Source organism: Drosophila gunungcola, unplaced genomic scaffold (assembly GCF_025200985.1).
Source record: "Drosophila gunungcola strain Sukarami unplaced genomic scaffold, Dgunungcola_SK_2 000075F, whole genome shotgun sequence".
In the NCBI taxonomy this organism is placed as follows: Eukaryota; Metazoa; Arthropoda; class Insecta; order Diptera; family Drosophilidae; genus Drosophila; species Drosophila gunungcola.
In genome coordinates, this window is record NW_026453238.1 from 274,851 (window position 1) to 300,516 (window position 25,666).

A 25,666-nucleotide genomic window follows, 5' to 3' on the forward strand; every position below is an offset into this window, starting at 1 on the left:
TAAGAGGATATGCCACAAATGCAATGCAAATAAAAGATTTTTAAAACGAGCTGCCAAGTGAGAGTGTCTGTGTGTTGAAATAATCCGGACTTAGCCAATTAAAAAGCTCACCTTTGAGTAAGTTAAGCCGAGCCAAATCGCCTTAAGTCCCTTCAACAAATGTGTGACACTTTTGCAATTGGCTAGAACCAAAGTTCACCTTGAGTTATTCACGCCCTCGACAGTGTTAAAGTTTTATTTGCTGGTACCTCTTCAGGCACAGGCACTCCTTGACTTTTGGCCCGCACTCGAGGGCTGGGCTCTGCAACCACTGTGCGCTTAAGAGGCGTTGAAATTAGCCCATCGCCCCAATGCCCCAATGCCCCACCACCCAAAAATCACCCAACCACCCACTCGGAGGAAACCCCTCCGCAAATTTTGCGCCGCCATCTTCATCTTCATTGTCGTCCTGTGACGACGACGACGACGACGACTTCGTTGTTCAAGTGGCGCTAGATAAATGCTAAATTCATGTCTGGCGGGCGCCCAACATTATTAGATGGGTGGTTAGGCAATCCCCGCCCACTCCACGGCCTTGGAAACACACGCTTTAGTGCACATTAAGACTTGTTTACGAATTTGCTTCAAACACGAAATTAATTTGTAAAATTTTGAAATTTTCCCAGCCAAATGGCATGGGTATGGTGATGTGGCTGTGGACGTGGACCGTGGACGTGGATGTGGGCCAATGTAGGCACTTTAATTAGTGGCCTGCTCGTCTCCGCTTTCCATCTGCCATCAGGATTGCCCAGGACAACCGACTGATGTTGTTCTCATTTAGCCAGCTTGCAGAAATTCCCAACCTCAAAGGGCCAAAAAGACGACAGCATATTGGCCACGTTTCGCATTCCAGTGTCTTAATCTGATCTCATTTTTTTTTTTTTTTTTTTTTTGGGACAGGTCCTTTTATTTTTTGGCACGCACTGCAGTTTTATCCAATTTGTATTTATAACACAGGCTGGCTGAAGGAGGGACAACGGACAAGGATTTTATGGAATCCTCACAGGCCCGAACCTCAAAATCATGATTGGTTTGATTTCATTAGAGCAAAGATATTCCTGGCATTTCATGTGTCATTTTTTCAATTTTTGGTTTGTCAATCATCGCCGGAAATGCGAGGAGTCGTTCATAAATTTTGCTCGAGATCGGAGACAATCAATTTGCAACTGACAAATGCAATATGATTAAATGAATCAGTTCATATATCAAGCTCCTGTTAGACAGTGTAATAAATATGTCAGGCGCTGTTGTGGCCTGCTTACAAACAGATTTCTGGGTATATATTTTCGTTTCTGTCTGTTGCCTTGGCTCCTGCCGAATTCGTGATTTCCTTCGACGTTGTCTTGCTGTATTTTACTCGACTTTATTTTACTTTATTTTTCCCATTTTAGCCGAAGGGCCTTCGTCGCTTTGATTTGCTGCTCCTCAGCATTTTCTGGCTTGCCACTGACTTAAGCTAAATTTTCTATAAGAAACAGTAACAGCAAACGCCCCGAAAAACAACAACCAAAGCCAGTCAAGTTGTAAAGCTCAAAAGGCAACATCAGGAAGGAATAACGAGTCGGGTGCAAAAGGAGGGCAGAGAGTCTGGCAAAGTTTTAAGGGATTATCTCAATATGTTGAGAACGTTTCCTTTGGAATTATAAGTTTGAAAAATGCACATGCATGAGCACTGACAATCAGCTGAACATGAGTTGAAGCCGTTACAAAATCAAGTATTTGTCAAGACAAAAGAATCTAAAATTACAGCAATTTATTTACAAAATATTAATATTCGTATGTTATAGTAACTCTGCGTTATTTAGCTTATAAAGCCTGGCTAATGGAATATTGTAATAGTATAATTATATGTATAGGTATTGATGACTTTAAAAAGTCTTAATATAATACAGTCCCTTATTTAAGTACATAATAAAATTGCTTAACAAACAAAGCGAATTTATTAATGCAAACTTGACTCTACAAACTGTTCTGTTTTTTTATCGCGTTTCAAAGCTTAACTTACAAAATTATTGAATTGATTAGTCAATCCCTCGGGCGGATATTTAAGTCAAGACCAATTATATTTGCTTTGTGTTAAACAAACATTTTCTCAGAAATATCCGTCATAGCTCAAACAGAAGGAAATGCTCTTTATAAAAGAAATTACGTTTCTGCACACTTGTTTTTGAATGTAGACTTATATATACATACCAGTTTGCCAAACTTTTTGCTTATTATGCTTGGCATAAAGAATTCGTATTTTTATGTATGGGCTGGAAATGCTTGCATACATGTTGATATTACATATATACAATTGAACGGGTAGTATAAAATATGCTACAGTTGTGGGAAATACTTTAGAATCTTTATCTATTTTTTTACTTGACTTAGAAATTTTCAAATACTCGGTATCTTTTTTAATTACGATTATGTATTCTGTCAGTCTGGAATTATTTTTCTGACTATTTTTCTGTAAAATAAAACACAAAAAACGAAAGAAATTCCAAAAATACATATATTTAAAGAAACGAATAGTTACCGAATTACCTAAAACTATTCCATGAGTTATTTCAAATGGATACGTTTACATCTATTTGCAAACAATAATAGATATAATAATCTTCTATGTTGCAATAGTGTCAAACATTAATATTTAACGACTTATATCTTACATAGAATTTTGCATAAAAAGACCATTTATGTGCATTACCAGGTTTAATAAAAGCTGCTATTATCTGTACCTCTGCTGTATATATACAGCTTTGTCATTGCCATTTTGGTGGCTTAGCGCTCTTGGTTCGAGTTTTTGGCTAATTCAGGCGTCTTGGCACGCCGAATGCTTCATTAAAACCAAAATAATGCGGAAAAGGGGAACTTGGGATGAAGAGATCTGGTTTTTTATTGGTGGGGGGGATAGAGTCTTTAAAGCCTCGCCAGACATTTATCAACTGATAGCCAAGTTCTGCGTGTGCCAAGCATAAAAACTAACTTTTAGCTACTTAAAGTGAACTTAAAAACATGAAACAACTCCCTAGTGTGCTCCTTTCCCCAACGCAGCGAAAAAGGCGACAGGACGCGAAAGAGACGGAAGATGGGGTGGCGAAAAAGACAGCACTAGTGGCATGGGGACTGTTTTTGGGCGGCAAAGTTTCAGTTTGAGTAAATACAAGCAGCAGACAGATACATACACCAGAAAAAATTTAATTGATTTGGTTACAGTTTCACACGTTGAAATGTTTAAAGAGGTTACCTTGAATTGAATTTGCTCTAGGATTAAACAACATTTTAAATCAATAAATAATTTTGTAAATTATGTACGTCAATTCAATTCTAAAATCATCTTTTTTTTAAGCATACTTAATTTGTATATAATTTATTAAGAGGCGAGAAATAAAGTGATATAGATAGAGCAAGTACAAATTCTATGACATTGCAAATGCAAATAAGCCAAAAATGTGTCTGTTACTAAAAACTTATTTTTTGAATGTAAGGAGTTGCAAGACCAGTTCCCCAGTGAAAGGAAAGAGTGAGTAAAAAAAAGTACTGGAAATGGTGTTGGGAATTCTCAATTCCGAGGCTACCCTAGTGGACACGTTGAACGTTTCTAAATTCAATTTGCAAAAGTTGAAAGCTAATGACGACGCCCGAAACTAAGTGGCCACTTGATTTGTCGCAAATTTCAGCCAAAAATAGCCACCATCCTGGTTGGAAAACCCTTTGCTTTCCCGCTTCACGGCTTTCCCGAAAATTATTTCTCTGCTGCGCATTCCCGGCTAAGTGCAGGTTTAAACTTGTCAAACGGCGCCGATCCAAATGTCAGTCGTGGGTGAAAGACCCTTAGACACTTAACCTCTTCTCTTTATTGAGCTCCGCTCACATTTCCCATCTCCACACTTTCCACCTACCATCAATTCCTTATTCGTTGCCTTTTAATAAATGATTTCGCTGCGAGCAGAAGAGTCCGCTGAATTGTTGGCCACTCAACTATCCATTCCGCCCATACACCCTCAATCACCTGCATGACATTCGCAAAAGTTTTTACCTCTCGCTTTTTCCGCTCGACTGAAAAATGAAGGTCTGCCAATAATTTTTGGCTGTATGCGAAAACTGCACTTGGTGACACAGCAGAAGATCAAGGAATTCTCTCCAGTGATGGTCATAATGGAAACAGTAATAAAAGTAATCATGGCAGAAACGACGTCAAACTAACGAAAATAATAGCTAAATATAAGAACAGCATTTTACGTGTAGAAAATAGTGGGCTAGAAAAAAAAAAACAAATTAATATTAGTCACCCAAACATTTTAAGATTATTTTCATAAGAAGCTTTTTTTATTAAATTACAATTTTTACTTAAAATAAAGCAATAAGTTATGTGGAGAAATATTGCGCAAAGTAGTTTCAAGTAATCCAAGTATTGCTTAGATTTTTTTTACATTTAATTTAATGTTGTTCAAAAATTTTTTGTTTCAGTTCAATTCAATTCATTAATATGCTCATTCAAAATAAATTAAAAAATTATAACAACTTTTAAACTAGTTATGTAATGAATTATGTTTGTATTATCATATTAAATGAATTGTCAAATTCGCATAGTATACATGTTTTTCCCTTTATTAAGTAGCGGTCGGTAGTCTAGAGCTTATAATTATCACATTAACTGACATTCCCCTTTGACATTTTCTCCTCCTCGACGAAGCCCTTGGAAAATGATTCGAACATGGTAAAATTACCCATAATTGTCAACACTTTTTGCAGCCTTTATACTGGGACCTGGCCTTTTTTGCCGGTTCGTTCATCATGTCGTTGGGATCTTCATAACCACTTTGGGTGACTTTTGTTCCGAGTCAACAGCATGGAATGGTTGCAGTGTGAAAAATTCATTTAAGCAGTCGCTAAACTCCGGCATCATATATCATCCTGGACAGAGGAGAACCCAGGACCACAAAGCGAAAGGACGACAGGACGGCAGGACGAGAAGCAGAGACCAAGGCAAAGGAATGGCGAAATTGGCAAGGAGCCCGGAGAATCGGGAAAGGACGAGAACGAGGACGAGCAGGTCCTGTCCTAGCTATATACTTGCGGCCACGCTCGGCGCGCCTAGTTCATAAATCATTAGGCTCGATTGTCTGGCTAACACGCTCAGGTCCAACTTCTCTCCCACTACACCGAAAGAAAAGCACTTAAAGATCCAGGACTATAAAATTTTTTTGGCTAGAATTCGAAGCAACAGTTTTCTTTAGAAGTAATGAAAAGCATATCTAAGCAATAATTGGATTACTTGTAAGTAAAATTGAAAATCAGAATAAATGCAAACAGTCATGATTGGCAAAAAATAATTCTTAAAACTTGTATTATTTATTGGTATAGATATTTTTACACCGTTTGCATAAAAATAAAATTAAACGTTTGTTAAATGTCATTAATGGATATTTGGTTATATTTGCATTAATATATTTAAAGAAAATTAATCAGCTAGGTAAAAATATGAATTTTTAAGCTAATTTTGCTAATTTTGCCATAATTTGTTTTAACAGTACTTCTCGTGCTGGCCTGGCACACACTAAATTAATAAAGAATTTTGCTATCTCCCACAGTCTCATCCTCAACCAGAAGAAGAAAAAAAAAACATTCGAGGAAGCACAATCCAAAGTAATAACAAGAAAGGTAAGCCCCAAAAATTGCAGCATCAAAAAAAGATAATAAGCAATGAATTATCCTACACGCAACGAATTTCAAAATCAACCTGAACTACAGCCACCTTACGTACAGATACAGCTATATCCCCGACTACGACTACATATGTAGATGTGTGTGTCCTTTGGAATTTATCGCACGTTACGCCTGATGCTGAGAGTTGTAATTTTTCATGAACAACCCGGGGAACACGCAAGTAGAAAACGCTGAGCGAGATGAAGATGGAGGGGCGCAGCAATCCAGAATTCAGGAGGGTTATGGACACGACCTGGAGCTGGAGATGGAGATGGAGCGACAGTGCCTCACATGACTGACAAACGATCCAAGGCAAAGTGACGCCAGCCAGCCACCACACAAATATTTACAAATCACGTTTTCCAAAGGACTTGTGAGTATAAGAGATGACAAACCAGCAATGGCACTATTAAATTTGTAGATAAGCTTACATACAATTATTGACAATAGCATTTTTTCATGCGTTTTTAATGCTAAATCCAGATATTTTATAAACTTTATTTTTGTAATATAATAGGGTATTACAGAAATCACTTTAGTTTTGACATTCCTTAAAAAGGTACTTAAGAGTATAAAACAATGTATTTTATTCCGACGTTTTATATTGCATACGTTTAGACACTTTTTTTTAATTATTTCAAAAACCTAGCGATTTCTGTAGCACCCCAATCTAATTCAGTTATATTTCTATAACAGCAAAAACTAAATATTCAGCCAATTTGAATGGCTTTAATTTGTTTCTAATCTCTGCTGACACTTTTGTCGCCTTTTCGCATATGTAAGCAAAACAGGGGCGTTAGTAAGTGTTCGCACGTGTCTGTGTGGCTGTGTGTGACGACAACAAACTTCATGAAAAGGATAAGCTGAGCGAACAACTCCACACGCGCGCACATAATGCAAGATTAATTTCTGATGTCGTTATAAATAAAAGCCCGAGTATTTTATAGCCACCTCCTACAAAGTAAAAAAAATAAAAAAAAAATTTTAAAAAGCAACAACTCCCTTCCTACGTCCACCAGAATTTGCAAACACTGGACACACAGGACACACAGGCATGCATAGAAGAGTTAGGTAATACGGGGCGTATACGCAATGCCAATGGACAGCATGCAAATGGGCGGCAAACCAAAACCAAAGTCAACCGTCGTCCACAAGAATAATGTCACATTTTATTTCTCCCGACAGTAATTCGCGGACGGAACGGTTTTTGTTCGCATAATCGGATTTGCACACACAGTTCTGCGGAACAGAAAAATATGGCCAAGAGCGAGCGGAATGGCACTAGCCATCATATATTCCGCCAAATGACACAACACATTTAAACGCGTTTTCTTCGTCCATTCTCTTTGGCACTCGCCGGTCGTTCTGGGCCATCTCTCGAAATGGTTAACTAAGGAATGCATAATTGGTTCATTAGGGCAAACGGGCATAAGCTAGGGACATTTAGATACATTTTCTGACCATTTAAAAAGCTCATTTAAACACAAATTGAATGCAATAAAATGAAAGTCACTCAGAGATTTATAAACGCAATTTATAGCTCTGCCTATTGGCGAAATATTTTTCATTATTTTTGTAGGCAAAAGAGAACTAGACGAAATTAATATTTTTAATAAATTATATAAATCAACTTTGGCCAAAAAAGTTTCCCTTTTGTAAGCCAAACGTTCTTTTGTATGTGAATATTACCTACTATTTAATCATTTAAGTGAACGACATTTTGTATTTTATTTTTTATTTAAAGCTCTTCGTTGTAAGCATCATGAAAATTAGTTCCCCACTAAACTATAATGATCTTCACATTCAGAATCAATTTGCTAATCAAACAGATACCGGTAAAGTTAAATCCATTTACATTGATGTAGTTTTGGTACGGTTATGATCAAGCGAGCAAATGGTTTCGGTTTTGAGGGTAGAGTATTTGCCACCAATCTGATTCCATTTTCCGATTTTCGCATTGGCCAAAATAATTTTAAAGTCCGCGCTCTCGCCAGGCATTAAAAATTAAAAGCTACACACACAAAATATAATTCCCACGAACGGCGGCTGGAAAATCCAATGAATTTTCAAATATATTGAAATGTGTGGTCAGTTTATGGAGAAACTGGGTGGGTGGTATGTGTGCATATTTGGCGGTTGATAAACCGTTTGTCTGGGCAATTACAAATGCATAAATGAATATGGTGCTGCGAGTTACAAGCAACCATTTTCATGCCGCATTTACAAATTATTATCCCACCCACACACACATACACATACTCGACACGGTCGTACATACACATGTATGTATAAGGGCTAATCAAATTTTCCAGGTGCAAACTGAATTGGGTGTAGAGCAGGTATTCATTCAATTAGCCAGAGTGAGGATATACATCAATGTTCCCAGTTTGCCCATCTTTCTCCGCCTTATTTCCACTTTCCACCCTTTCTCCAACAAGAAGAGCCCGCTTCTCTGTCTAGTCTCTTTAGTGGGTTGATGAACTGAAATGAGCGGGTAAACGAGGCGAGTTGACAGAGAGAACAAATTTGGATTAGCTTTTCACTAAGAAATAAAAATTCTGCCAAAAACTTAGTTTTGTCTTAATAAAAAATATTTTTGAAATAGTTTTCATAAAAATTTAACTCGAATTTTTAAAAAGCAATTGAGTCTGGAAATCTTTAAGGTGATTATTCAAAAAAAAAAACCTCTTCCTTTAAAATATATCATTATAATTTGATAGCAAAATATAGCATTTATTTAAACCGAATTTCCAACTCATTGATCGCTTTACTTTCTCAGTGTTGAGGAGTAACGAGGAAAAAGGAGGCTACAGCGGTGGCCGGCTCACCTGATGACCTGTAAGGCATATTCAGCACTTTTGGCCCATTGTCCGCTTCTCTACCTCATTCTCTCCCTTGGAAACCTGTCCGTCTGTCCGCTTGTCTGGATGGAAGGACAATGTATTTAGCTTCTACTTGGGTCCTCGGCTAGCTATTCATTTTAATGTCCTTGTTGGTGTTGTTGTTTGCCGGCCTCTTAGTCCTTCTAATTGTTGCCCTCTTTCGTTTTTTTTTTGTTGTTGCACTTCTCAATTTGTTTGCACACTTATCACATGAAGTTGTTGCTGTCTCGACTTCGCCTCCTAAAAGTTGGTTGAGCCGTCGAGTTTTCATTAGCTCTCAGCTGGCCAAGACCCTTCTGAAGCTACTTTAATTGAATGAGTCTGATGAATAACTTAAGAACATCATTGATTTCAGTCTGAGTCTGGAGAACCAAAATCTGGAGTTGTTTACACTTAAGACTAAGGTTTCAAATGCCTTAATGTTTAATGCCAAACAATAAATGTTCGCCAAAAAAGTTAACATTTTGACAAAATTAAAAAAAACGAAGACCTAATAGTAGTTCAGTACATAAATATATTTATTTTCAAATATTTACGTTTATATGTATGTATTTGTATTTTGTATGTACTTTCATAATTTTCATAATTTTTCATGTGATTATCATTTCCTTTACTTGTAACACCTACAAAGTATTCGTTTTTGAAAATATTTGGTAATATTAGCTTAATTGTAAATCAAATTCAAACACCACATTTCCATGACCTTAAACACTACAGATATGAGTTGTTTATACAATTTGTTAGCACAATTTTTAACACCCATAAATTTGTAAGCTTCCAAGCTCTTCAAACTTGTCAAAAAAAAGGAAAAACATAAACAAAACAAAAAAAAAAGAAAATTTGTAGAGCGAGAAGTGCCCAGGACAACATTTTTGGCGCTTAGTCACGCACAAAACTTTTTCGAATAATATTATCTGAAGAGGAAAAAAATAAAATAAAACTAAGAAAAACAGATACTCAAAACGCCCACGCACCACGCCCACACGCTTAACAATTCAATTTGGTCGCCATAAAAATGGAAATGCGGCGGGGCGAGATGTAGATAAACTTGGTACAAAGAAGCCAACAGATAAAAACTCAATGGAGTCCAAATTTGTTTCGGGTTTTCCCCAAACTTCCAGTGTGTGTGGTTTGTTTTTTTTTTTGTGTTTTTTTCTGAGAGTGTGCGAAAGTGCAGCAAATCGTTACAAGTACCGCCAATCCAGTCCGGTTAACTTTAATCCCCGTTTCTGCCCGCCGCTGCCCAAAAAGTTTAATTGTTCGCCCTGGACTTTCTAAGCCACCCAAACCCACCCGTTTTACACACTTCATTCTGGGGCTTTGTTGCTGCGGTTGCAATATTTCAAGAAAGAGGCAAAACCCAAAACAAATGTCAAACAAAACGTGCTACACAAATAAATAAAATTGAGCCAAACAGCCAAGGCAAAAAGGCAGCAAAATCAAATAACATAAAATGCAATGAAATAAAATAAAAGAGGAACACAAACACAATAGGTATATAAATAAAAAAGGAAACAAATGCAAAATACATGTTCAAAAGTTAAGGTGTACGCGTGATCAAGTCACTCACGGCTATCGACAAAATAAAACTCACAAGCATGCACTTACTTTTTCTATAATCTTATCTTTTTACATCATGTTTCAGTGATAAACATGGTCACATTAGTTTTGATGAAAATGCAACGCAACATGGTGTTAATTACATTAACGATGCTTGCAGTTCGCAAGGTCACACCAATTATAAGAAAGGTTAAGGTTATTTTGAGAGAAATTAATGAATTCAATTAACCAATAATGTCGAACTTTAATAATTAATTGATTAATATTAACTTGATTAATAAATACATATTTTCTATTATTCTTAAGAAAAACCTCGTGAAATTTCGTGACACGACAGCATCGCTGGCAAAATGCTGGTAAATTTGCATGCAAAAACGCGATTGCGACGTGGAAAAATGGAAAAAGCTGCCACACGACAGCAACAACAACAGCGGCAAAGGAACAACTGCAATTATTCAACAATTTGCAAGGCTTGCTGGTAAAAAAAAAAGGGGGGCGTGGCAGGGGCAGCGGCTGCAGGTGGGCGGCGAAACGGGAGTGAGAGTGGCCGGCCTGGAAGAAAAGTTCTTCAAACTTTTGCCATACAAAAGTGCGCTTAAAATGTATGTACAGAAATTATACATACCCATATATGGAAAATATAATATTTTCTTTTTATTGCTATTGTTGCGTTTGTTTTTATGGCAATTTTAAGCGAAACTTTGAACGAACTCTTTGTTGCCAATAATGAATAATAAAAGCATAGAAAAATTGCGTACAGAAAGAAATTTAAGTACAACAAAAGAATTTTTTTAAACGATAGCTAAAAAGTTGTTAAAGAAAACATAAATGGCAATGGTACGCTGAGCTTTTAGGACCATGAATTTTAATTGGATGTGGAATAGGTTTAAAAGGAAAACTATAATTGTGTTCTTAAGATCAATACAAAATGTGAATTATTTGCTTTTTATTTACCTAAACCAAAATCCAGCATATTTTCTCAGTGTAATAGTATCAGCGCTTTGTCAACTAATTGTTAGGACTTAATATAAAATTCTTGATTTGCATAAAAGATTCAAAACAATTTGTGGAGCTGAACAAAACTAAATTAAATTCTCATGGGATTAAATCAAATATGTGAAGCTTTTCATTTTTCAGTGTGATTAAATTCAAAGCGGATTATTAAATAGCTAAAGTATTTCATAAAATATTCATTGAAATTCTTCAAGTATTACTGTCGTCATTTTTAATTTGAAAACAACATAAACATATTTTACTAGCTTTGCTCTTTAATTTAACGTATGATTATTTATAGAGAATGGGGGTCTATTATATTTCTGCAAAACATGGAGTTTTCTAGTCGATTAAGCCAGTTCGTCTTCGTTACTTATTTTGGGTATCGCCTTAACCCACTATAGTTTGTTCGGCTCAATAAGTCCGTAGCTCTGTAACCCATACCCGCTTCTCACGTAGGATCCCCATAGTTTGTTCCCTGTCCAGGTCTGTCTTGTTTACAGATTTTTTCGGTTTTCTCCAGCTTTTTTTTTTTTGCTGCTTTCATAGTTTTATTTTTTTTTTTGCTGTCTGTTGGTTTATTTTGCTGTCTTGGCAGAAAACCGTGTAGTCCGATGCAGTGATTCTGCTGCTGTTATAAAATATGAGCTGGAATTAGGCTACCATAGACACACCCATACTCTGGCAGCGGCACGCATACACACGGACAGCCAGGACATATTTGTGCAAAGTTTTCATATATTTTCGTGCCTGGAGTTTGGCCCGCTCCAAGCGGCAGCTGATAAAAAAAAAAAAACATGTAAAGTGGGTAGGGTGTATAGGGGGTAGGGAGGAAGAGGACATATGTCCTGCAGGGATTCGGCTTTGGCTCCTCGGCTCCCCGAAAGGTGTGAGCGAGTGTGTGTTTTGTCAAATGTGCACTCATTTCTGCTGAAAAATTGAAGTACATGCATGACTGCTCCAACCTGTCACAGGCCACCACCCACTTGGCCACCCTGAAGAGTCCTTGTCCACACGTGGAGAAATTAAAGGCTATAGCCGCTTCACTTTGGAACAAAATTACAACAAATCAAATCTTATTAATTTATATATATAGAAAAAAAACGTATTTAATTGAAAAAATTTTATTAAATAGTTATCAAAATGGTTTGTACATGAAACATTATCTTTTAAATGTGTCTGGTAAGCTTATGGAAATTTGGAGCTATTCAGCTCTAAGCTTTCAGCTTTCAATATTGTTTCGATATATTATTAAATAATAATATTATCTCTTAGCTCTCAATATTGTCTTGACATATATATATAATAAAAAAACACTTACATCTTTGGAGAAAATAAATAAAAAAAAAACACCTACATCTGTTGGTGTAAATTAAAAAAAACTTTGCAAAACTTAAAAATAAGTATATAATAATAAATAGTTTAATCCATATATTTTCTTTGTGTAGTATGAGCTGAAGCCTTTTAAGTTGTCTTTTATTTTTGGATTCGTTGCTACTTTGTTTCTTACTTTTTTGTTGATTTCATAAGATTTCCGGTCACTTCACTAATGAGTTTTACAATGCCTCGTAGCACACACACTCGAGCCCTGGAAATTGTTGATACAATGTCCTTGCACAAACAGTCCTTAAATCCAATCCTTCCTTGCACAAACAGGCGTGTGTGTGTGCTTAATTTAATTTCCCATTCTTCATCTCAAACTGGGGGTGTGAGATGTGAGAGATGGGCAGACATTTCCATTGAGCCGTGTCTCTGTTTGTCTTTTGTTGGGCGAGGTCATCTTTTACGAAGGAAGGAAGCTGCCTCCGCTTAAGGAAAAACTTTACAACACTTAAGTGCTTAATTTATGTTGCTGGACTAATTCATTGAGATGGTCGTGGCTGGTCAGAGATAAGTGAAAAAGCCCCTTTGCAAAGGTGAAGCTGCCACTTCTAGCAGCAAAGTAAATAATTGGGTTGTCGTGTGTATACGGAAATATTTAAAAATATATTTTATATTCAATTTGCCACATAATTCGATGAGAAAGGGAAGTAACATAGGAAGATAAAACATTTTAAAACCTTCTTTTTTGAGGACAAAAACACTTCGGTGGACAATACTTTAAAACTAACTAAACTTGCCATTTGCATTTTATTTTCTTTAAAATTGTATAACCAAACATTTTCATCCAACTGTATTTCAAGTTTATAGGCAAGCCAAAAGCAACTAAAATGATCTAGAAACCCTGGCAATGATTAGACTCCTTAAAGTTTTGAACCACTTTCGCGTCTGGAAAGTTTCTCGACTATCGCTTAAATCACAGCCAACTTTTTAGCCGCAAAGTGATTCATTCATAATCTCGAAGAAATTCAACTATTTTGTGCATATCTTCGTCTAAACCAACTGGCCAAAGTTCATTCATAATCCGAGATTGTTTCGCCAACTATTCACATACTCGTGTACGTATAAAAGTGAACATAAACACTTCTGCACACTCGCAGACGAAAAGAAGAAAGGCGGATTTATCATAAACTTTGCTGCTTTTTAATATTCACATCACACGCTGCGTATGAGTAATTTTGCTCGGCAAATGGCCAAGTCGTGTTTGTTGGCGAGGGTGTAGCTTTACGAGTGCTAAGTGAATGAAACAAAGTGAATTAAACTCAATCCCATTGAACCATAACAAATGAAAGTTGCGGGATTTGGCTTTGAAGGGCTTTAAAACACTGCACACTTTGAATATAAATTAAATTATCGCAGTTTCAACACAATACCCAACTCAAAAAAGTCGGACAAAAGGCTCCTCCAAAAACCCAACAGATGTCGGAATATAAATGCGTGCATAAATATTCCAATGCGACAACAATTGATTCTGTTTGCTTATGCCGTTTGGGAATATTCTACACTTAAAATAAATAATTATTTACGATCGCAGCCCCTAGGTTCAAAGGGCAAAAGTGGGTGGCGGGATTGAAGATTGTCGCCGGATGCGGGTGAAAGGGGCCAGATTTGTGTCATCGCTACTTTATTTGGTTTGGTGCATTGTGAAAGGTTTGTAAAAATATCGCATCCTAAATGGTACCCTTTTTAATTAAACATGCGTTGTTGTTTTATTTAATTTCATAAGATATTTCCTACCAAAAATTCTTTTAATAGATGTTTACATAAAAACAAAATGCCAATTGTAGCAGACATTTTAATTTATTTTCTTAATTTGTAGGTAATATTCTATTACATTTTATTGTGTGTAGTTTGTTTTCATTCTGTCTTTTAAGTAAAAATATATTTAAATAAATAGTTTTCTCGCTTCGAAATCGTTGAAGTGGTACAACTGTTTACATTCCTGTTCATTTTGCCCATTAAGCTCGTGCAAGACTGGGTAATTGTTATAAAATCGGTCATAAATCTTAACTGCAACAACCATATTTAATTACAAAACTTTTGCCAACTGTCCAGTGCTTTTTCCCCGCCCATCGAGCTGTCCAGGAAATGCGGGTCGCGGGTACACACGGGGAATAAGGAGGTGTATTTTTTTTGTTTTTACAGCCGCGCTGCAGGAAAGGTTGCTCGTTTGAGGGGAAGGGGGTGGTTTCATTGCGAAATTATAACGCATACCCACACACGCCCCGCCCCCTTAGGCTCTTTGCCATTTTTATCGGCTGCCAAATGGCCGACACTTGTCCACTCGTCCGCTCTTGGCCACTTGTCCACTTGGCCGGTTGGCCTAACACTTCCGGGCCGGAGCCATAAACCGAAATCTCTTGTTTGCACTGGCCCGGAGTCAAGGCGCAATGGCCCAAAAGGGGCAGGGCCTGCGAAATCAGTTAACAGGCAATTTCAACTATTTTACTGACTGCGTACGGCATGGCATAGCATGGCATGGCCAAATGACCCGAGCCCGAATCCGAACCAGATTCCGATTCTGAGCCAAATGTCAATACCATCAGTGCATGTTCGAATGGAGTTCACTGGGGAAAACTCGGTCGGAGATCTAGATTTTCAACACCAAATCAAATGTCAATGACTTACAATACATATTTTACAATGGTTTCTACAACTATTTCTTATTTTTCGTGGAACCGTGATGTTGGAACAAATTCTTTCATTTTTGAAAGAAAAAACTTTAATGGTAAATATTTCAAGAGATAATCTAATTTAAATTCCCCAATTTCTCCATGATTGTTTTGCGAATAAGATATTAATGAAATATAAAATGACGTTACTTTTCCAAAGCTTCATAGGCAAAATTGGAGGTATTTCTCACTCATATTGCACTTGAGAAGTGAAAAACAGGTTGCTTACATGGACCAAGCACGGAACCCTTAGCCTACACGCTTGTGTTATTTCGGTTAATTAGCAGAGTGCCAAAAGCCTCGGGGATCATGACTCCGTGTAGCACTCAAGCGATCTCAAGTGCTTGCCTTGTTCCCGGACCAGATAAAATATCGACTGGCGAGACATATAAAAAGAGACCCCAATTGGAGCAGACCACATTCGTTATTCAGCAGAGAAGTAGAAACTGCAGTAGCAGAAGCATTATCGAACGCAACATGAGAGTTTGTATGTAGCTTCGAGCCAAGTCCTGCGATCGGGAAACTCAACAAGTGTTTGTTTGTTTTTTTTTTTTTTTTCTGTGTGATTTTCTTGTAGACCACTTGCTGCTGATTGGATTCGGTTTGGCGGCGATCGCCGGCGGTCGGGAGGTTCTGGCCCATCCACCCAGGAACGATCCGTGCACCACCACCACGTGCGCACCCCCACCACCGCCGTGCACCACCACCACGTGCGCACCCCCACCACCACCGTGCACCACCACCACGTGCGCACCCCCACCACCGCCGTGCACCACCACCACGTGCACGCCTCCACCGTGCACGCCTCCACCGTGCACCACCACCACGTGCGCACCACCACCACCGCCGTGCACCACCACCACGTGCGCACCCCCACCACCGCCGTGCACCACCACCACGTGCACGCCTCCACCGTGCACGCCTCCACCGTGCACCACCACCACGTGCACGCCTCCACCGTGCACGCCTCCACCGTGCACCACCACTACGTGCAAGCCTCCACCGTGCACCAGGACACCACCCTGCACTAAAACTCCCCCCTGCACCCCCCCCTGCACACCCCCCTGCACCCCCCCCTGCACCCCACCCTGCACACCACCCTGCACACCACCCTGCACACCACCCTGCACACCACCCTGCACACCACCCTGCACACCACCCTGCACACCACCCTGCACACCACCCTGCACACCACCCTGCACCCCACCCTGCACCCCACCCTGCACCACCACGTGCACCCCACCCTGCACACCACCCTGCACACCACCCTGCACCCCACCCTGCACCACCACATGCACCCCACCAGCACCCGCACCCGCACCGGCACCCGGAACTGGGGATGGCATCCCTGAAAACGAGCAACGCGATCTCGCCCAGGTGCTGATCTCGCGCCACGACTGTCGTGGCCAGGACGACGGAACCTTCCTGGCCGACGTGCGCCACTGCCGCCGCTACTACGTGTGCAACCGGCAGAGGTCGAGGCGCCAGAACTGCCCCAGCGGCACCTGGTTCGATCGCCAGCTGAAGGCCTGCCGACTGGCCAGCCTCGTCGACAACTGTGACGCCAGGCGCAACTAAGGTGGACTTTGGGTTTGCCGTTGCCTGCCAGTGTGGCCATGCGCATTTGCAAAGCAAATTGGCTTTAGAGAATTTTTTTTTCACTTTTTCAAAGAATTTAGCAAAGCAAGTGTGAATTAATGGTTTAACTATTCCAAAGCAATAAATAAATGTTTCACTGATTATACAAGAAATACAAGGGGTCTTATTTATATGTTGCCAGTGTGATCGTTTGCCTTTGCAAAGCAAATTAATTTTACAGCATTTTATTTTCACTTGTTCAAACAATTTAGCAATGTAAGTGTGATTTAATGATTTTACTAATCCAAAGCAATTAATAAGTGTCAATGTTCAGTATCTGTTTTTCTCTAATTTAGAAAACAATCAAAGCTTTTCAATCAACCACCTAATGAATTTCCAAAAAAATATATGCAGTATTTTAAATGTCCTTAGGCAAAAAAAATACCGCAATTTTCAATTGAAATCAATTTGGACTAGCTAGCTGCACTGTAATTTACTTTCTCAATCAATCAAAGCCATTATTAATATATATCCAAATATAGAACACGAACGATTAAGCTGTCTGGCTCACTCTCCCTTCAATTGTCATCAATTTGCCCGGCGGCAAAATAAAGAAAACTTTCAATCAGCCGAACAAAAATTGCGAAAAAGCAAAACAAGCTCATAAATTTGTCAACACTTTGAGAGCGGCGAGGAGTGGATGGTGGTTTTGGTGCTACAGAAAAGTATGCCACCGTTTGGTGCACATCCATATCCCTTTTATAGGCGTCAACTTTTCGGTCGAGCACTCGGTGGGCCCCAACAACAGTGCGACAGTTGTGAGTTAGTGTCTGTGGCATTACTATGTCAGGCTATTTATTATATCCCGCCATATACCACCGCTGTGCCACCCACTTGGGCTGCTGCCGGGCATTTGACAGGGCAAAGAATTTATTTGTCGATAAGCATCCTTGATATTCCGCTGGTACTCTGGTGGTCCCAAGTGGGGCCGGAAAATCTCGCGGAAATCTCCCCAAGTCACTAAATCAGAACGGCAAAAATTGTCCTTGATGGTTATTCATGGGTAGTTGTAGCTTTTACTTCAGATTGATATACGCTGATGTATGTTTTACATTTCCGTGAAATGTGTTTTTCTATACAATAATGTTCTAAGGTTCATATTTAGCCATGGTTGCTATATATTGTCTAAAAATACACGTGCATTTGGTTTTTTACATTTTTAAAGCTATAGTAAATGGAATTAGGCTCTAAGCTTAAAATTAATTGAATGAAAAGAATCAGTATTTTGGCATTTACAACAAAAATAGTGGTCACAAAACAGAATGCCATACTTCGTCTTACACAGTCTAAGACTTTCAGTCAATTGGCTTTCAAAACTGGACAAATATATTTTTAACAAATTTCTCCAATAAAAAACGTGATGCAAGCTCTTTTGAAAAATTCAAAATATGGTCATAAAAAATGTTTTTGGAAGAGTGGCGGGGATTGTTAGATTAAATCATCATTACTTATGTTAGTTATGACAAAATTAGTAATTTTCCCAAACTTAATATTTTTAAAAGTAAAAATATATTTTCGACTTCTTACTCTCTTTAAAATATTATCTCTCTTATGTTATTATTTGTAGGAAGACTGTTTGTATTTAAAACAAAATAAGTTTGAGCTTCAAGAAATAGGGTAGCTAACATAACTCGATTTTAACATACCTTTGCGTCTTCTTTTTTTCTCTAAGCTCTCTTTTTATTAATTTCTACGATTAACTGTTTTTATAATAAAAAGTAAACCATGTTGAAAGTTCAAGAAATAGGTTCAGGAACTTAAAAAACACCACTTTTTCACAGTTTTCCCATGTGTTTTAAAGTATTTTTTCCTGTCCCCATATTTATTTTTTTTTTGGGTCAGCAACACAAATCAAAACGCAAAGCGCCACAGCGGAGGACCGCGTTGCGTCGCGTCTGACTTTTATCATATTTCACTGGGGCATTCGACGACCGCCAAAAAATAAAGCCCAAAAAGTAGCCGACAGAAAAAAATTGGAGAGGCGAAATTGAAACAACATGGAAGAACCTCGGCTAAGGATACTTTTTGCATTACCCGCAAAACGGGACGGAGCAATAAAATGCCCAAAACTTTAAATGCAAAATGGGTTTTTGGTTGCGTTGCGTTGCGCTCAGCTTTCGCCGGCTACATGGTGCATATATCTATGTCGCTGTGTGTACATATATATGTATGTATTAAATATCTCTGCGTTTTTTTATGGCGCAAAGTGGCGCGAGAATTGTTTTTGTACAGTTGGGCGAATATAACGCATTCGCATTCACACGCACGCCGCCCACACACACACAAATATGCATAAAGGGACACAAAAAAAAACACCCATATGCCCAGTAGGACAAACATAGATACTCCGTGTGTTCACACACAGATACCCCCACCACATGAAACAACATCTCACAGCTGCATTGGCATCATGGCCAAGGAAAATCCATCGAATTTTGTCACCCATTCGGATTCCAATTTCGTCAAATGGCCAAAATGTAAATTGGAATTAGAGCTAGGCCTCTACAGATAATTGCAAATTACTTTACATATTGCAACTTAGTAATCTATACGTCTATGACCGAATTTACAATAAAAAATAACAACAAAAACAAAATATAACTAAATAAAATAGTTATATACAAATGGTTTAAATTCAAAGCAGTTCATGAATCAAATATTTTAGTGAACTTAAATTCAAAGCAGTTCATGAATCAAATATTCTAGTGAACTTATTCGTTCTGGCAAAGGGTTTTATCAAAACTCACAATTTCAAATAAACGGATACAAAAAGTGCAAACAAAAATATTTTGTAATGCCATTTAGCTTGTGACAGTAATGAAAAAATGAAAAAGAGAAGTGTTAGTTCAAACTGTAAATAAAACAAATACAAAATCAAAAGAAAAATTGCAAATAAAAATCTCTCAAGTTATGGACTGCACTTAAAGACTTTTTATTTGTAGGTAAAATGTATTATTTAAATTATTTAAATATTGCTTTGAAATAAAACGGTCAATTAAGCTTAAGTCAGTATTGAACAACAAAATAGAAATCAGAAAATCAAAAAAAAAACAACTCGTTCTGTTATGTAAATAAAGTAAATATAAATAAATAATATAAATAAAATAAAAGTAAATAATCATAACGCCTCATTTCTTTTCAAAGTGTAATTTAAACAAAATCACTAAAAAGGCTTCAATTGAAATGCAAAAACAAGCGTAAATAAAATTCATTTATAACGCAGATAAATTTGTATGTTTACTTAAATTCCATTTAAGACAGCAGCCCAAAGGGCAATTCAAAGAGCTCAAATCCGAATGTTTATGCATTTTTTTTGCCAATTACATATTTTTTTAAAATAGTATTTTATTAGTTTTGTGTTTTTTGTATGCTTGTTAACAAGGGAAATTGTTTTGTGGCCGCGTAATTTATAGTTTTACAAGCAAACATCAAATTCCCTTGCGATTTACATTTTTGTGGCTTTAGGCGATTAATTTTGTTGGATTTTTTCGGATATTTTGCGGCATTCATTAATAAGTATAATTAACACTTACCGCAAAAATCCAGACGATTAACAGAGCGTTTGTGAATCATAAGCCATTTATTTTGTAATTTGCCAGTTCCAGTCTTTAAATTTCCCCAAAAATGTCGCTGAATCCTGACTATGCACTTCAGATTATCCTGCAAATGATTAAGCAGAAAATGTTCATCATTAATTTGTGCGGCGAGAATTAAGGCAGATCATATAAATAAATAAATAGAGAGTCGTGGAAAGCTGCCAAATGACTCCTCCAGGCTGAAAAAAATGTTTCACATTTTTTCCGCCGCCGTTTTTTGCCCACGGCTCGTTTGGGGGTTCATTTTGTAGATTGCGCGTTGAATTTTTAATTGCCCTCGCAACGAAAAATGTTCAAAATTACAACTAAACTTTAAATTAAACTTGAAACTGCACACACACTGCTGCACACACGGATGCCCCTAGAGGGTGGTTACGTGGTAGGCGGTAGGAGGGGCGAGTGTTTTTGTGCCAGGGCATTTCGTGCCCAAAAGTGCCTCACTTTATAACGAGCTCAGTTATTTCAATTATTAATTAATATCTCGCAGTTGAAAGCGACGCAGACATGCAGACACATTTAGTGCATACAGCTTCGGTTGAAATAATAGGACGAAAAATGCTAAAACAAAATTGCGTTCTCATATCTACAAATTGTTTAAAAAGCTATTAATTTTACTTTTCATTTAGTAAATATATCTTATATTGCATTCAAAATTATCTTTATTTTAAGTTCATATAAAATCAGTGCTTTATAATATCTTTTTCAATCAGAAATAAAATAATCTTAGTAAAATATTGAATTGCTTGCTGAAATTGAATTAACCCCAAAGCTAATGCATACTGGGTTCTATTGACCTGACCCGAAAAATACATTTATGGTGCACCTCCCTTGATCCCCACTTTGCCGTCATACAGTATACAGTTACCGTGGAAAGTTTGCCACCATTGGTAAGTGAAAGTTAAACTTAAGTAAAATAGTTTTCGGAGCAATTGAAAAACGCTCAGTGCAAAGGAAAAACTTTCTGCAGCTCAGTTTATTTTTCCCACTTTCACACTGTTGTCCTCTGCGGCAATAACAACAACAATTGGGGCAAAAGCAGCAACAAACACGTACAACTTGCACAATTTGCGAATGGGCATTTCAAATATTATATTATTTTATTTTTCCCACATATTTCTCGGTGCAGGCAAACGAATTCAATTAAGGGCATTCGCGATCAAGAGGATGACGAAAACTTTTGGCGACACAAATTTCCAAGAATTTTAACAGTCAGTCCAAAAAGTACATGAACGGAAATTGAAATTGCTGTCAGCTTAATAAAAACTTATAATTTTGGATATTTATTTATTTGCAAAAAGTACAAATTTATAGTTTTTTCTTAAAAATCTTTTTTAATCGAAAAAATATTTTTCGTTTACAAATAGCTAAATTAACACTTCAATTACACAAAAATAAATGTTTGGGTTTTATATATAACGAAAAATCATTTTCAATTTTGTGCATTTATTCAATTGTTCTAGTTGCAAAAAATTTCAGATTACTAATTGCGTATATTGATATTGAACTTGAGCTTTTAACAATTAAAGACAAATCATTAATGAAAATAGCTTGTCTAAGGATAAAAAGGATATGTTAGCCAGACAATATATAGACATTTAAAATGCAAAACTTAAATTCAAAGCTACATATTTTACGTATTTTGGCTAAAGGTGTTAACTGAAATCAAAACAAGAATCATTTTCTAATTTCTGAGAATTGCCCTACAAATTGACAAGCACTGTATCTAACCTTGACGCCTTTTACAAGCCATCCAAGTTTATAGCCAACTAGAATTCCCCGAGTGCTCAAAAATTCACATTATGTTAAAGCTGATTATCGCTCGCAACAAAAACAAAGGCCAGGAAAATTACGTATACGTATAAAAAGAGAAAGTGAAAAATGACTTGGATATTGCACCTTTAAGATGCGCGGAAGGCAGGCAGGCAAAATAGAAAATAAAAAAGCAGACATGTTTGCCGCTGCTGGCAAACACAAATTCTTTGGCAATTTATTATTAGAAAGAAGTAGACGCCACGAGGCCGAGAGAAAGAGACGGCCGCCGACAGGCAGAAAGAGAGAGAAAAAAGCTGAGAAAAAAGCTGAAGAGCAAAAAGCACCGACTGCAGCGGTCGCAGGGCCATGACAGCTGTTTATGTAGTTGTCGCAACTACAGCGCCAACAGCAACACACATCACAGCACGGCAGCAACATCAGGAGCAGCAGCAGCAGCAACAACCCATCAGCAACATGGTTGCTCTCGCAGGCTAAACACGCGTTGAACTTGGCAAATCTTTGGGAACGACTACTCAAATACCCTTTGATTGGTTCTTCTAACCATAGCCAAAAAAAATTAATATTTGCTACTTAAACGATATAACTGTATCAATTTTTTTGTTTATTAACAAATTTATATGCTTTACAAAAATAATATATTTTTTAACCAACTGATACCTTTTTCAATATAAACAAATATTAATGTCTAAAATAAAGCTTTTCATGTGAAATGTTATATTACTAAATCTTTAAATAAGATTCCTTTTTCAAAAAAGGCTTAAAAAATATTTAACTTTAAAAATTTACAAAAATATTAGTTTTATCGTAGCATAAAATACCTAAAATTCTAAATTTATGTACTACAAGTTCAAATGGTATATAAAAAACTAAAACATCCTCATTGAATTATTTTTTAACTTAGAAATCGCATTAGAAATAGCAACAAATATGACACCATATGCGCACCAGACACCTTAATTATATTTATGTTACAATAAAATGCAAAATAAGAACATATAGGCCTTTGTGGACCCACTATGCCCCGAATACTACCGCGTAGTCACGAAGGAATAAATATTTGCCATGTTTATTATTATTTTAGAGCAACAACGCGATGTGCGTCGGCGATTGGGTTGACTGGTGGAATGAGAGGAGCTGGCCACACACGCGCCGCCATATGCCCAGATTCCTACAGTCTGAGAATCTGAGAGTCTCGCAGTCTTTCAGTCTTTCAGTCTTAGAGTCTCAGAGTCTCATCTTCGCAGTCCTCGTTGCCTAGTCAATATTTCATTTGGCACTTGAACCAAATTCTTTTAGTTTGCTGCGAAGGTTGACGTCAACGTCGGCATCATCGCAGCGACGCTGCGACAGCGCAGTCCACCTTTAGTAATGGATTTTTGTGTAACATCGATTGCCGTCTGTTTTGTAATTTTGCTAATTTAACCCACAGCACAGGCAGCGTACACACGTATATATCTGATAACAAAACAACCATAAAGAAAAAAAAACGCTAAGTATAAAACACAAAAGATTAGACTCAATTTCAACTATTTTTCGTTGACAATGCAGTCTGCCCATTTCATAGTCGAATTTTTCGTTAACAAAGTAGGCAAATAATGAAAATTTAGCATACTGAAAAACAAGTGCAGTTAAATGCAAAACATGATACAAAATCATAGAACGAAAATATTTAGCAATTTGCTAAAACTAAATGCATACCCAACGGGACTCCATATTTTTTTGCTGAGCTTTTACCTTGGGGAACTCGGCGCGAAAATTCTTTAATTGATCATAACTTTTTGGTTGGTCTGAAAAAATATACCACTATATATAATATGTGTGTGCTTTGGGCATTTATTGTTTTAGGTATTATGTGTATAGAAGTATTGTAGTTTATTTACGTTCCAGGTATTTTATTTGTATTTTTTATATACTTTTCTCTTAAGTCTTTTATTGATGTGTTATAAAAAGTATTTGCTTCAAGCTGATTTGTGTGAATTTTCAATAAAAACTTGTATATAAAAATGTTACCAATACAAAAAAACATTAAATAACAAATTAAAATGAAAGCAAAACCTTTTCTCTGCCTAAACAAATCATTGAAGAATAACTTATTTTTATATTTTTCTGCTAATTGGCATATCCGTTGCATATAATTGTTTTTCGATTCCTGAAACATTTACTTTAAGATATGTACGCATAACCGCAATGAGGTCATATAGCCGACAGCTCCCATGACAATGTGCAGATACACACAACATACCTATATAAATGAGATTTTTCACTTTACATCTTTGGCTTTGTTGTGGCCCAAATTTCTGCAGTGGCCGCAACGTAAAAAAAAATGACAAAAATGAACACAAAAGATAAGAAAAATACCACCGAAACCGCAGTAAATTGGTTAAGATATTTATAAAAGATCTATTCTCTACAGACCAGCAGTTGAAATTCATCATTATTAATAAAAAAATATAAATATAATCAAATAAATGACTGCCAACGACAAGGAGAAGTACAGTACAGTACAGTACGTTTTTCGCTCGCTTTTATTTTTTGTGGAAATGGCCATGTAGGTTTTGCATTTTTACAACATTTTGGATTTTGCTCCTTTCCCGCTTTGCTTTTTTATTTTATCATTTTTGGTCAGTTTTTTTTTGGCCTTTTCTGCTGTAATGAAAGCGATTACAAGCCGACAGCAAAGCAGGCGATAATCAGGGGGAGGGAGAGCGGAGGGAGTGTTGGGGAAAAGCCATTTCCTTTGCTTTTCCACTTCCCCCACCCCTTTGTAAAGTTGTCCGACAAATTTATGACATTTATTGAAATCGTTTTTCTTTTGGCTTTTCCCCCGCCAGAAAAACCCATTCCCAATTCCCATTTCCATTCCCCGAATTTTCTGTTCTTTTTCCGTTCTGATTAGTTGTATGCCATTGCATTTTCCACCCCCCCGAATCCAGCTGCAATTAGTTTCACATTCCGCGGGAAATCGCTAGGAAATTTCAGCACAATGCAAAAAGCCTTTTGCACCACACTTAAATCGGCCAAAAAATAATACGAAAAGATGAAAATAATACAGAAGAGACAAATAAATAACAAGAAATCCCAGCAAATAAGAGGACCTGTTGCTCTGGACACAAAAGAAATGGGTGGTCAAAGGAGGCGGAAGACAGTTAAGCTAACCAAAAGCAGGAAAATCCTAAAAGGAAGTTTAGGTTTAACAACAAAAACTTCTGGCTTTATTTTATTAAAATGAATGGTACCAAAAATTGAAAAAATTTAATCTGACCAAATCCGCAGAGAGATAAAACTTAATGACACAAAGCAATGTGGGATGAATGAAAGGAAACTTAATTCAAGGATACAAAAATAAAAAGCTTTAATGTGAAGTGAATGATATTAAATCAATGGTAAATTTGAAGAAAAAAAATCCTGTCACAATTTATAGATTACAAAATGTATAAAG

General features: G+C 37.1%; 2 protein-coding genes across 2 annotated transcripts in view; one reads left to right on the top strand and one right to left on the bottom strand.

Moving 5' to 3' along the window:
- Window positions 1-25,666, bottom strand: part of LOC128264611 (uncharacterized) — an 84,468-nt gene that overhangs the window by 56,156 nt on the left and 2,646 nt on the right. The window contains 1 exon segment of the mRNA XM_053000185.1: window positions 20,392-20,518. The gene's annotated coding sequence lies outside the window, so the exon portion shown is untranslated.
- LOC128264619 (mucin-2) lies at window positions 15,575-16,976 on the top strand. The gene is made up of 2 exons (XM_053000211.1): window positions 15,575-15,707; window positions 15,798-16,976. The coding sequence occupies exons 1-2, from the start codon at window positions 15,698-15,700 to the stop codon at window positions 16,796-16,798; spliced, it is 1,011 nt and encodes a 336-aa protein (XP_052856171.1). The 5' UTR covers window positions 15,575-15,697; the 3' UTR covers window positions 16,799-16,976.